Source organism: Schistocerca nitens, chromosome 9, assembly GCF_023898315.1.
Source record: "Schistocerca nitens isolate TAMUIC-IGC-003100 chromosome 9, iqSchNite1.1, whole genome shotgun sequence".
Lineage (NCBI taxonomy): Eukaryota > Metazoa > Arthropoda > Insecta > Orthoptera > Acrididae > Schistocerca > Schistocerca nitens.
Window position 1 is genome coordinate 433,251,755 of NC_064622.1, and position 14,318 is coordinate 433,266,072.

The 14,318-nt window shown below is 38.2% G+C and overlaps 1 protein-coding gene and 1 non-coding gene across 2 annotated transcripts in view; one reads left to right on the forward strand and one right to left on the reverse strand.

Moving 5' to 3' along the window:
* The window catches only part of LOC126204421 (uncharacterized), a 270,652-nt gene extending 259,132 nt beyond the window's left edge, over positions 1-11,520 (forward strand). Inside the window, exons 24-27 of the mRNA XM_049938808.1 lie at positions 2,371-2,532; positions 6,773-6,869; positions 6,973-7,083; positions 11,260-11,520. Coding sequence (XP_049794765.1) covers positions 2,371-2,532; positions 6,773-6,869; positions 6,973-7,083; positions 11,260-11,327 — 438 coding nt within the window. The 3' untranslated portion in view covers positions 11,328-11,520. The remainder of the gene's footprint in view (positions 1-2,370; positions 2,533-6,772; positions 6,870-6,972; positions 7,084-11,259) is intronic.
* On the reverse strand, positions 2,860-2,934 carry Trnat-ugu (transfer RNA threonine (anticodon UGU)). Its single transcript has one exon. It is a non-coding gene; the product is annotated as a tRNA-Thr (tRNA).
* Positions 11,521-14,318: the final 2,798 nt, after the last annotated feature.

Genomic DNA, 14,318 nt, shown 5'->3' on the forward strand with positions numbered 1-14,318 from the left:
TAGGGGAGGAGGATCCCTTTGGGAAGGCGGTCGAAACTGTTGTAGACAGGGTTCAACACTGGGTTTAGTATTTAGGGGCTGTGTTTGGGTGGTAATGTAATATTTCCAGTTGAGGTTCTGGGCAGGCTTCAAAGCCCCAACAGAACGTATCTCAACTCTGGTAGACCAACACCTCCAACCTATCACCTGCAAACTCCCATCCTACATCAAAGACACAAACCACTTCCTAGAACGGCTCAAATCCATTCCCATTCCCCTCCCATCTGCAACCTTTCTTGTCACCATAGATGCTACATCCCTTTACACAAACATCCCACATACCCATGGTCTCTCTGCCCTTGAACACTACATCTCCCAACACCCACCCAAAGATCTTCCAAAAACCTCGTTCCTTATCACACTTACCAACTTCATCCTCACCCATAATTACGGCGCTTTTGAAGGACAGACCTACAAACAAATCAGGGGAATGTCCATGGTAACCAGGATGGCTCTGTCCTATGCCAACCTCTTCATGGGCCGCATGGAGCAGGCTTTCCTGAAAACCCAACAGCTGATTCCCCTGGCCTGGTATAGGTTTATAGATGACATCTTTGTGGTCTGGACTCATGATGAAGAAACACTCCTTAATTTCCTCCATAACCTCAACTCCTTTTCGAATCTGAATTTCACCTGGTCCTTCTCCAAAACCCAAGCCACCTTCCTGGATGTTGACCTTCATCTTGTTGAAGCTCACATCCACACTTCTGTCCACATCAAACCCACAAACAAACAACAGTACCTTCACTTTGATAGCTGCCATCCATTCCACATCAAACGCTCCCTTCCGTACAGCCTAGGTATTCATGGCAAACGTATCTGCTCCAGTGACGAATCCCTCAACAATTACACCAATAACCTGACCAGTGCTTTCCTCTCCCGCAACTATCTTGCAGACCTTGTCCACAAACAGATCTTCTGAGCAATACATCCCTCCCCGTCCAAAAACAATGTTCCTACCCCCACACCACACAGAAGCATCCCCCTTGTCACCCAATATTATCCTGGCCTCGAATACATCAACAAATTACTACGCCAGGGATATGACTTTCTCAAGTAAAGACATGAAATGGGATCATCCCTTGACAATATTCTCCCCACACCACCCAGAGTTGCTTTTCGTCGCACCCCTAACCTCCGTAACATCCTTGTCAAACCCTACAATATTCCCAGACCACCTCCTCTACCCAGCAGTTCCTACCCCTGTAAACGGCCCCGCTGCAAAAACCTGCCCCATGCATCCCCCCCACAACCATCTACTCCAGTCCTGCTACTGCTAAAACATACACAATTCAAGGCAGGGCTACATGTGAAACAACACATGTCATTTATCAGCTGACATGCCTGCACTGCACAGCCTTTTACATCGGTATGATGACAACTAAACTGGCTGAGTGCATGAACGGGCACAGAAGAACTGTCCGCCTAGGAGATGTCCAACACCCAGTAGCAGAGCATGCCATCCAGCATAATCCTAGGGATCTAGGAACCTGCTACAACGTACATGCCATTTGGCTTCTCCCACCCAACACCAGTCCCTCGGAACTGCAGTGATGGGAACTTGCACTCCAACACATCCTTTCATCCTGCCATCCCCCTGGACTGAACCTACGTTAACCAACCTCACTCCCATTTACTCTTCAGTCTTCAATTTTTTCCCTTTCCTCTTTAGCCATTCACGCATCTTTTCATCCTACATAGTTGTGTATATCTTTATACTACATACCTCTCTACTTTTGTATGCATCCTCTTTGGTTTGAAGCTGGCACAGTACTTAACAGTAGAATATCTTTGGCTTCCCTCTGACAACCATGCCTCCATCCTTGCTACCCTCCCTGTTTACCTTTCCCTGTTGCTTCATAACCTGGGTTGTGAGTAACTGAATCCACTTTCCCTTCTTCCCTTTTTCCCCTCTCTCCTCCCTTTCGAAGCAACAAAGTTCCGAAAGCTAGGAATGTAAATTTTCTGTTCCGTTTTGTGAATCTATCGGTTGTACTGAGCTGAGGTAAGTACTGGCCAGCCCCTCTATCTCTTTGCTAGTATTTGTTTTACAGATAATGGAATAAGATTTTTCAATAACTTTCTGAATTTATTTTAGTGCTGGGCTTTATTCAGAACTGATAGCAAAATGAATCATTATTTATTTTCTATGTTGCTTCTTCTGCATACTACTTATAACAGATTAAATTCCTTAAGCCAAACTGAACCTCCAGATTTGTTAGAAATCATTTACAACTTTTGGTTATGTAACTAGTGTTTTCCTTTGTTGCAACTTATAATTATTAGTTGAATTGTAAGAGTTATTTATATGTTTGGTCCATGATGTTCCAGGTACTCCGTGTAGATATCTTGGAAGACGTTGGTATAAGCATGAATCCTGATATAGATGTGGGTCAAATTGAAGGTGCATTTGTTATGGGACTTGGTTATTGGCTGACAGAGTACATTGTTTATGATGAAGAAACTGGAAAAGTGCTGACAAACAGAACATGGGTAATTGAGGTTACCTATTTCCCTTGTGATTTTATGTTGTGTATGACCTCTTGTTCCATCTTCCAAAAGACTACACCCCAACAGATAGTTGCATTTTGATTTTTTGTGGGAGGGTTGTGTATGACTTCACACCATGCTGCTTCATATGTATGTAGCTCTGGGATAAAATTATCCATGTTTCACTGAATATGCTAACTGATTGCAAACACTCAACTTTGGTTCAAAAATCGGCTAAAAGTCAGTTTACAAATTGAAATGATAATTAAATAGACACCCTAGCTGCAAACAGGCATTGATATACTTCACTGGGGACATATTGAAAATGTGTGCCCCAACCGGGACTCGAACCCGGGATCTCCTGCTTACATGGCAGACGCTCTATCCATCTGAGCCACCGAGGGCACAGAGGATAGTGCGTCTGCAGGGACTTATCCCTTGCACGCTCCCCGTGAGATCCACATTCCCTATATGACCACACCACTACATTTTCAACATGTCCCCAGTGAAGTATATCAACGCCTGTCTGCAGCTAGGGTGTCTATTTAATTATCATTTCATTTCTAGCAAAGCTGCATGGTCATCCACGGTATGTGTTCTTTCGGGAACAGATACTACTGTCATATATAGTTTACAAATTGTCTGATGTGTCCACTTCTGACTAAATGTAAGATGATTTGGTACCCATTATTACACATATTAATAGAAAAGTAAATTCTCATGCATTATTATTAGAACAGAACAGAATAGAGACTATATTGTCACAAAACAAGTCATATACTATCAAATGATTGGGACATAGGTGATTTGTCAATTTGAAGATACTTTCTAATTGTAAATATACAAAATAATTTACAACTGTTTTGTAATTTTAAGTACCACAAAATGACTTAATATATTCATGTTGAAAATAAAGTAAAATTGAGAAAAATATTTACTTAAAGTAACTAAGTAGTAAGAAATAGAATAAATTTAAACATCAGGCATAGCTATTTGTGACAGTGAGTCATAAATTCTTCAACATAGTAATAATATTTACTTGCTAAGTAAATTCTTGTGATTCATAATTTTTAAATTTTTCACAGATTTTATTTCCCAGCCTCATACGTAATATGTTAATTTATCTTTTCCAGCAGTTTTATCCTATGAGTTGGTAACGAGATTGTTTCTTGTTTCATAGTCATGATTAAACAGGTTATTTTCAAAAAGTTGAGTGTTTTGTTTAGAAAAATTAATTATTTCATAGTTATGGAGGCCAGGAACAGGCATAAGATCAAGGGCATTGAACAGGGGTCTGCATGACTGTCCTTTTTCTGCACCTGCCATGGCTCTAATGACTGTTGAGTCATTTGTGTAAAGAATTATGTCTGAATTTATGTTAGTTGGCATGTCATGTATGTAATACAAGAATAATATTGGCCCAAGGGTAGATCTTTGTGCCACACCTTGTTCTGCATTGTTTCAACTTGAGAAGAATATCTGACATTTTTTTTTTCTATTACTACTTTATTGTTCCTGTTTAATAGATAAGATGACATCCATCTCAGTGAATATTCACTAAAACCATTTTGTTATTGCTTACAAAGTAGTAGTTTGTGGGCTAATGTGTCAAAAGCTTTAGTTAGATCACAAAATAGGCCCGATGCAATCATTTTATTGTCTAAACCACTACTAACTTTGTAATAAGTTCATTGATAGCTTGCACAGTGCAGTATCCTCTTTGGAAACAATGCTGATTGTTCTGGATAATATTATACAGATTATTGGATTTAAGTATCTGGTTAATGCTACTCTTCCAAATATTTTGGAAAATATTGATTCCAAGGTGATTGGTCAATAATTACCCACTTCATCACATTTGCCTTTTTTCTTATAAATGGGTTGCATTTCAGCATATTTCAGTCTATTGGGAAAACATCCTTCCTCAAAAGATTGACTGATTATAAGGGACAGAGGATGTGCAATATTATGGACGACTGACTGCCTTTATTAGTTTTGTAGGAATTTCATCCCAGCTTACAGAATTTAAATTCTTCAAGGACTTTATATCAACTACTTCAGAGTAGGATGTAGGGTGAATCTGAATTCAGTGGAAACAGGATACAAAACAAATTTTTGTCTGTGTTGCAATATTTAAGACTGTTACTGAGCGAGTCACTGAGAATTAATCACTGATCACACTTCCCATTGACAGAGGTGAGTAAATGCCTCCATGCACTTCTCTTGTTACCATTTTCAGGCCTTTACCAAACTGTTTGTACCATTTCACCACTCTTGGGCCATTGACAGTGTTTCCTCCCCATGCTGTGCTGTCAGACTTCAGATTTGAACAAGTCTAGAATTTCACATTAAAAAATTATTTTGGCCAGCACTGAACTATAACAAGAGACATAGTACAAGTAGAATGGCTGTAAAAAAGATACTAATCTGAAGGCAATACTTTAGGAAGAAAAGAGGAAGTAAATGAAGATTAGAGGGGAGCTATGAAAATACAAGAAAGTTTTTACAGAGCACTGAAAGATATAAGCGGAAACAAGCCCTTGGAGTAGACAAAAACCACTCAAAATTATTGAGATCCTTGTGAGAGTCTGACATGACAGACGTATTCCATGTCATATGTAACATCTATGCTGACAAGTGTCATTATTACTGATTATTAATTTAACAAGTCATTATTGCAAAATAATGACACAAATTATTCACAGAAGAATGGAATAACTATTTGACCTGGACCTCAGTGAAGATGAGTTTGGGTTCCAGAGATATATAGGAACATATGAGGCAATACTGATAATATGAATCATCTTAGAAGATGGGTTAAGGAAAGGGAAACCTACATTTATAGCATTTCTAGATTTAGAGGAAAATTTTCAGAATGTTGAATGGAATACACTCTTTGAAATTCTGAAGATAGCAGTTATGAAATACAGGGAGGTAAAGGTCATTTAAACTTGAACAGATATCAGACTTTAGTCACAGGAGTTGGAAGACATGAAAAGCAAGTAGTGGCTGAGAAGGGAGTAAGACAAGGCTGTAGTCTGTTCCTGATGTTATTAAATTTGTGCACTGAGCAAGCAGAACAGGAAACAAAGCATAGTTTCTGAAAAGAAATTTAATTTCAGGTAGGAAGAATAGTAACTTTGAGGTTTATCAATGATACTGTAATTTGTGTCAGGGGTAGCAAAGGATATGGAAGAGCATTTGAATGAAATGGATGGTGTCTTGAAAGAATGTTATAAGCTGAACAACAACAACAATAGTACAATGAGATTAATGGAATGTAGTTGAACAGAATCAGGCAACACTGAAAGATTTAGATTATAAAATGCCACACCAAAAGTAGCAGATGAGTTTTACTGATGACAAAAGTAGAAAGGATAAAAAATGCAGACTGACAATATCAAGAAAAATATTTCTGAAAAAGAATAATTTGTTACTGTACCTCTGAATATAAATTTAAATGTTAGGAACTTCTTTCCAAAGTTGTTTGTCTGTATTGTAACATTGCGCAGAATTGAAACATGGATAATAGGCAGTTCAGATGAGAAGAGAATAAAATCTTTAAAAATTTAGTGCCAGAGAAGAAAGCTAAAGATTAGATGGGTGTAGCAAATAATTAATGAGATGATACTGAATCATGTTGAGTACAAAGAAATTTATGGACAAGTCCCAGTAACTTGTTATGCCTTGCATTAGTAAAACATGTAACTGAGACATAAGTAATAGATATTTCAGATTGTCTTGAATTAGCTCTCTTTTTATACATCACCTTCATTATGATTTGTACAGCACATATGAATAATTTTTGTTTATAAGAATTGCATCATACGCCAACCATTGGCAATATAGGCTGATCCCCGAAGTGCCAGCTGAAGCTGAAAATTTACTTCAGAGCCACTTGCTTCTGCCAAATTTAGTTTATAATTTATTCTTTTTTAATGTTTATGAGCAGCAAAGTTGTAATAGTGGACTGCCTGTGGTGTTAGACAACACATGATTGATCAACACACATTGTCATCACACACAAGCCATGGCTACAAGCTACATTGTTAAACAGTTTCCATGTCTTTTGTAAAATATGCATTACTTTCTACATTTTCTCAGAAAAAAATGGCAGTTTTATTTTGTGTTTGATTTATCCTTCTGATTTCCTTCTCTTCATTTTGTTCAGCATTTTAATTTTAAAGTTTTTGTTTCTGAAAATCATAGCATGACAAAATTATAACTTCATTTTTCCTTTCAGAACTACAAACCACCTGGAGCTAAAGACATTCCAATTGAATTCAACATAGAACTGAAGAAGAAAGCACCCAATCCACTTGGTGTTCTTCGGTCAAAAGGTAATTTAACTTTTACAAGTGCCTTGGCCTATTGTCTGTAGAAAACCTTTACATACTCTTCACTAAATAATGGTAAATAAATTTTGTCATTTTGACTTCACAGCCGTTGGTGAGCCTCCTCTGTGTATGAGTATTGTGACCTTCTTTGCTTTGCGTGAAGCTGTTCTCTCTGCCAGGAAAGATGCTGGTTCCACAGACAACTGGGTAGATATTGGTAAGTATCGCTGCACTATGATATTTCGGCTGTTCTAAAGTAACAATTGGAATGACATAGTTTGCCAGTATCAAGGTTGGCTGCTTCACTCAGACTTGTATAAATGGCATTTTAATGTTTACTTCATTAAAAAATAACTTTTAATCTTTGAAGAAAGCATGAACTAATCACTTGAGAATAATGAAGAAACAAAAAATTATAACTTTTACAAACCCTATAATAACATGGAAAGGATAGGTGGCTACTCATCACATAGTGGAGTTGTTGAGTTACAGACAGATACAGTGGGAAAAAGTGAGAAATATTTCAGCTTTTGGATGAACTCCTTCTTTAGAAGCAGAAAACACATAAATACTAATTTGACATTTTAACTTAACAGTGGTAGGTTAACCTCTTCTGTGCATGATTACCGTGACTTACTTTGCTTCATATGAAGTAATTCTGTCTGCCCAAAAAGATGGTGGTTCTGTGGATGAGCTACATCTGAAGGAGGACTTTGTCTGAAATCTGAAATATTCCTAACATTCCTTTTCATTAGGCTTGACTGTGACTCAATGCCACCTCTGTGTGGTGAGTAGCAATCTATCCTTCCTGTATTGCTCTTATTCCATTTGGGACTTTCCATTATTTGAACACACCTGTAATAATTTACAGCAACATTTTGTAGTCCTCCAGTCATTACACAAAGAGGGCTCAGAGAACCTTGCACATTGTAAATACCAGGACAGTGGCAGCTCTGCAATTATGGAACTAAGTGCATGCACTGTGTGCTTGCAGAAGGAATGAATTGTTCAATAATGCAACTGATATGTTCACAATAAAACATTCTTCTAATAACAGCTCACTTGTGAATACACAGTGGTTGTTCCATCTCCACTTCAGTACTCTGCAGCATGGTCATTCTCTTGTCAAAATACAACACTCCTATGAACTATAAACTTCTGAGGAAGTGCTTCTGTTGAAATGGAGAAACCACTGATACTATGGAAAGAGTAAGATCACATAAAATGGACTCAGTGAGATGAACACAGATACGGAGCCTTCAGTTCTCCTTTCAAAAATATGTGGCTGTCTCTCAGTCAATTTGCACCATTATTTATAGAACTTTACACAAAGGACTAATACAAAATAGTTGTTTGTAATGCAAGATATTGTTGATCATGACAGAAGCAAGTGTCCTTGCTTTTCATAAGAAACTGACCAAAACACATTTCTCATGAGTGATGAAGCTCATGTTGAGTAGGGAAAAAAAGGAAATTATTTTTTACTGACTGGGTTGCAAATCCTAACTGTTGCATACATGCCCTATTACTGTCTCAGATCACTGTTTTGTGTGATATGACAGACAGAGATAAAAGATATACATCTCTTTGAAAATGATGAGGGAACTCTAACAGTTAATTCTTGTCAGTATACAGAGGTGAAACCGACTCCTTACCTCAAAATTTCATCATAGAGTCTTTCATTGGGGGTATGGTTTCAGCAAAAATTCTGCTGGAATGTTCATGTTGGTACTTTATGAGTTGTTTCCAGGGTCGACAAGGATGACATTTTGCAGGTTACACAGACACCTAAACTGAGTGTATGTGATTACTTCTTTTGAGAGTACCTGAAATCACAAGTGTACATTAAAAAATCTCTGATAATTATCTAGCAGAAAACTGATGTTCACAAGGTAGTTATGGCCACACTGGCTAAAACCATGTTAGTGGCAGTGTCAAATTTAGTTTTCTTGGAAAATTTATAACACAATGCTGTCTTTTAATATTTATTATTACCAGTTTTCATTATTCTCCATCCCCCAGATAAGAAAGAATACAATCACATCACATGTTGTACATGTCTTCACATACAAAGAACAACTTGAACTTAGTTAACATGTGTAAAACAATTGTCATAAGCTTCCAGTAATAAGGGAATGTGGATCAATGTGTGGCAAGTGATAAACTGTCTGTTGAGTACACAGGTAGCTATGTACTGGATAGCCAGTTTATCACTTGCCACATTGCCTTATCACTGGACACTTATGATCACTGTTTTATGCATTCTGATTATGTTTAAGTTGTTCTTCATATGTGAAGATATGTACAATATTTGATGTTATTATTGTATTCTCTCTTAGCTGGAGGATGGTGAATAATCAAAACCAGTCATAATAAATATGTATTACAAGACAGCATTGTCTCTTGCTTTTTTCTAATTATATATATGCTGTTTACTGCCATCAGAAAACTTTTCTTCTGTTATTACAAAAATAAAACCATTAGTAGTCTAACTCTCTAGGTGCTGTAGTTACTGTCAATTCAGTGCCAGAACAAAAGCTATAACTAGAGTTTGATAAGAAAGCGGAGGATATCAGCTGTCTAGTACAGTTACCAACATACTGCAAGCCACCAAATGGCACATTTTAGAGGGTAAAAATTGTACCTTTCCCCCAACCCAATTTCTAATTGAGTATCATGAGCTGGAAGAATAACTGGCAGTATGCATCCATGTAGGATCAAATTTCTTTGATGCTCATAGTCGTTATGGGTGTGAATAGGGAGGAAGCAATTTTCATCTTAAAGTTCCATATTACAAAGATTTTTCAGTTTGTGTACCTATAATGAAACAAACTGAACTGTTGGTAACTTCTTGCCTTCTGGCATTCCTGTTGCATCTTTGAATGGCCCTAAAAATCCCACGAGTTCTTTTGCAATGTTGTTGTCATAACCAGTAAGTTTTTCAGACACACCTCTCTCCAGAAGTAGTTACATGATTTTGTCATACTGCCTTAATATATAATGTAACATTTTAAATAAGCTGTTACACTTACTTCACTATCTTGCTTGAAGCTTGTCTGTATCAGATTCACATCACCAGTTTTCTTCAAGAAATAGCCACTATCTTTAGCAACATTAACTCATAGAATAACCACCCCAAGCCCATCTATCAAAGAAACATCGTCTAACATGTTTTTCTGGACTTTGTTCAAAACATGTGTAATGCCTGCATAATGCAGAAAGGATTGCAGTGCTTTGCATGTTTTAGTGCCTTCATCAGTTGCAAATGAAATCTTATTAAAATGCTGGGGATTTACTCCTAACAATTTGAATAATGTTTCCTTGATGTAGCTCTTAACAAATTCCCATACTTTTTTTTCTTCTCAGAAAAACGATTTGTCATCAATGCCATATTTCACAGTGCCTAATCTTGATACGCAAAGTGCACATTACTAGATAGGCAACACAGTTTCTGATATCTGTCGATTCCTGTATCTGCTGTACATCCACATGCATACATGCCTATAGCATGGATAATGCTGGGCATCATACTCACTTATGTTTCATTGAATTCTCCTTCAGTGTTTCATACTACTATCACAGGATGGGCAAAATGTTGGAAACCTTTACATCTCTCAATTCTGAACCAGCATTTACAAATTCCTGATATAAAATGCAAAACCCTATGCCTAATGTTGTGTCTCTGGCACACATTTATAAGTACCTTTTTAATTTGTGTAGCTTTCACAGAAACTACTAATGCTTTGGGAATTACACTTAGTCACAATCTGCAGACATGCCTTCAGACGTGTGGAGGCAGATCTGTAAGACAGGAGAATAGAGCACTCGCTGCAATGCATGTAGCCAACACCTTTATCAGTCATTGATGAAAATCTTGCTTAAACATTCTTACAACCAGCATTTTTCATACTCAGGATATATTATTTCGAATCAAGTTTCACTTTCACACTCTCCTTCATCTCGCGTTTGTTCACCATGATCCTACAGTGGCTAACTGAGCAGTGCTTGGGTAACTATAGCAGATGGTCAAGCAACTTGAGTGTATAATGCTCAAATGAGCATCATGGGAATAAAGTGTGGCTGCCCCCTCAGTCCAGACTGGCTGTATTGATATCTGACAGACTTAAACGGAGCTACATGCACCAAGCTGTTCGAGTCAGTGTTAACATAGATGCAGACCTCTAATCACCATGTTGTGTTCTTCAAATTTACCTCAGATGTGAAAGTCCTATTCTACAAGAAATTAAAGACAGAACTGAGACTGTGTTGTGGAAATACTGTAAGCTTATATACCAAAACAATTGAGTGACATTTGTAGCATAAATCAAGTGGAAAATTTAAAAGATACAGTAATGTCCAACTATAGTTCTAAAATTACATCCATTTTTTTCAGCACCTCCTGCAACACCAGAGAAGATATTACTTGCTGCTATGACAGATTACAAACAGTTTGATTTGTAGGAGAATCTTGTGTATGTTGATTGCAGGTATAGCATTGTGCAGACACTGCGAAAATAACTTTTCTTTTGTATAACCATATTTTGTTGTTTAATGTACTGTTTAAGTTTGTGAAACTATAGAAATTTATTGACTTAATATGTTTTTTCTTTGTCTGTATGAAGGGAATAATAAATCTATCTCAAAGTCCGTCAAATAGTGAACTTCATCTTCTTCAGTATACCATTTCCTTATTTTACATATAACAACAACTTAATCATTTTAAGACATACAAACAGCTGCAGCATAATCATAAATATGCAATTAAACTTCACTATGAGATTTTTGCAAGGTAACAAAATGTAAGTTTTGAGTGAATGCCATTGTGGGCACCATTGATTTCATGAGATTAATAATGCATCGCACTCATTAGTCCAAAGAACAGCTGAATACTGTCATATGGGTGCTGTACATGATTGTTATGTTTTCTAAAGGCCAGTGGTATTAAAACTTCAACATAGTTTCAAGTAATCACACAGGAATGAAGGCAATGAGATATGATCAGAGGCAGCAAGTAGCAGAAGACTAGTTAGATGGTAATTATATTAAAATGTAATATGGAAACTAAATATCTTCAGACTGTAAGAAAATCTCAGAATTCATTCAGAAATGGCAAGTTATTGGATGAAATTTTATAGGCAAGGAAATAAAGATAGTATGCACATAATAAAAGAATGCTGTGAATGGAAATTTAGCTGAGTATTTTGTCATGAATAATAGTTCATTACTCATGCCACCTGTTGCCATTGCAGGCAAGTGACATTGTAAGGAAAGTATGTACAGGGTGTTTCAAAAATGACCGGTATATTTGAAACGGCAATAAAAACTAAACGAGCAGCGATAGAAATACACCATTTGTTGCAATATGCTTGGGACAACAGTACATTTTCAGGCAGACAAACTTTCGAAATTACAGTAGTTACAATTTTCAACAACAGATGGCGCTGCGGTCTGGGAAACTCTATAGTACAATATTTTCCACATATCCACCATGCGTAGCAATAATATGGCGTAGTCTCTGAATGAAATTACCCGAAACCTTTGACAACGTGTCTGGCGGAATGGCTTCACATGCAGATGAGATGTACTGCTTCAGCTGTTCAATTGTTTCTGGATTCTGGCGGTACACCTGGTCTTTCAAGTGTCCCCACAGAAAGAAGTCACAGGGGTTCATCTCTGGCGAATAGGGAGGCCAATCCACGCCGCCTCCTGTATGTTTCGGATAGCCCAAAGCAATCACACGATCATCGAAATATTCATTCCGGAAATTAAAGACGTCGGCCGTGCAATGTGGCCGGGCACCATCTTGCATAAACCACGAGGTGTTCACAGTGTCGTCTAAGGCAGTTTGTACTGCCACAAATTCACAAAGAATGTCCAGATAGCGTGATGCAGAAATCGTTTCGGATCTGAAAAATGGGCCAATGATTCCTTTGGAAGAAATGGCGGCCCAGACCAGTACTTTTTGAGGATGCAGGGACAATGGGACTGCAACATGGGGCTTTTCGGTTCCCCATATGCGCCAGTTCTGTTTATTGACGAAGCCGTCCAGGTAAAAATAAGCTTCGTCAGTAAACCAAATGCTGCCCACATGCATATCGCCGTCATCAATCCTGTGCACTATATCGTTAGCAAATGTCTCTCGTGCAGCAATGGTAGCGGCGCTGAGGGGTTGCCACATTTGAATTTTGTATGGATAGAGGTGTAAACTCTGACGCATGAGACGATACGTGGACGTTGGCGTCATTTGGACCGCAGCTGCAACACGGCGAACGGAAACCCGAGGCCGCTGTTGGATCACCTGCTGCACTAGCTGCGCGTTGCCCTCTGTGGTTGCCGTACGCGGTCACCCTACCTTTCCAGCATGTTCATCCGTCACGTTCCCTGTCCGTTGAAATTTTTCAAACAGATCCTTTATTGTATCGCTTTTCGGTCCTTTGGTTACATTAAACCTCCGTTGAAAACTTCGTTTTGTTGCAACAACACTGTGTTCTAGGCAGTGGAATTCCAACACCAGAAAAATCCTCTGTTCTAAGGAATAAACCATGTTGTCTACAGCACACGTGCACGTTGTGAACAGCACACGCTTACAGCAGAAAGACGACGTACAGAATGGCGCACCCACAGACTGCGTTGTCTTCTATATCTTTCACATCACTTGCAGCGCCATCTGTTGTTGAAAATTGTAACTACTGTAATTTCGAAAGTTTGTCCGCCTGAAAATGTACTGTTGTCCCAAGCATATTGCAACAAACGGTGTATTTCTATCGCTGCTCGTTTAGGTTTTATTGCCGTTTCAAATATACCGGTCATTTTTGAAACACCCTGTAAGTAAAGCACAGATGAATGGGTAATCATTCTAGGGAAAATGTGAGCTGCAAATGAGTAAATCTACTGACATAAGCAAATATGACAGATTACCACAGGGGGCTCACATCTATTTTGTGAGTATATGGATGGCCACCATGAGGCTGCAGCCTTTGCACTGATATTTCTCTTTCCATGCTGCTTGTCTGTCTTATTCTTTCTTCATGTCTACCTTTCCAGTGTAAGGTCTTCTTGGTGGTGATTTTGCTTGGATATGGTTTTTGTGTTTTGGACACTTATTTTCTTACCTTCCTGTCTTCTACATCTTCTCATTATTAATCATATGATCCCCTTGTTGAGTTAAATTTGCTACTTCTCTTCTAAATTTCACAGAAATGTAGATCATACTGGGAAGGACACCCAGTGCAGTATATATTCTGCCTTTGTGCCTTTCTCTCTTTGCACCCTTCTTCCTTGAAGTTGTACTACGCATGATATCCAGCACAACAGCCATTCTATTGTGGGCAAAGTCATCAAGTACCTGCATGGTGGTTGCCCCATGATCATGCAGGTATTGCACTTTTGGTGCCTGAGCTGGAAACACCCCATGCAAGCCAAGGAGTACATCCCCATAATGTCCGGGGCAAA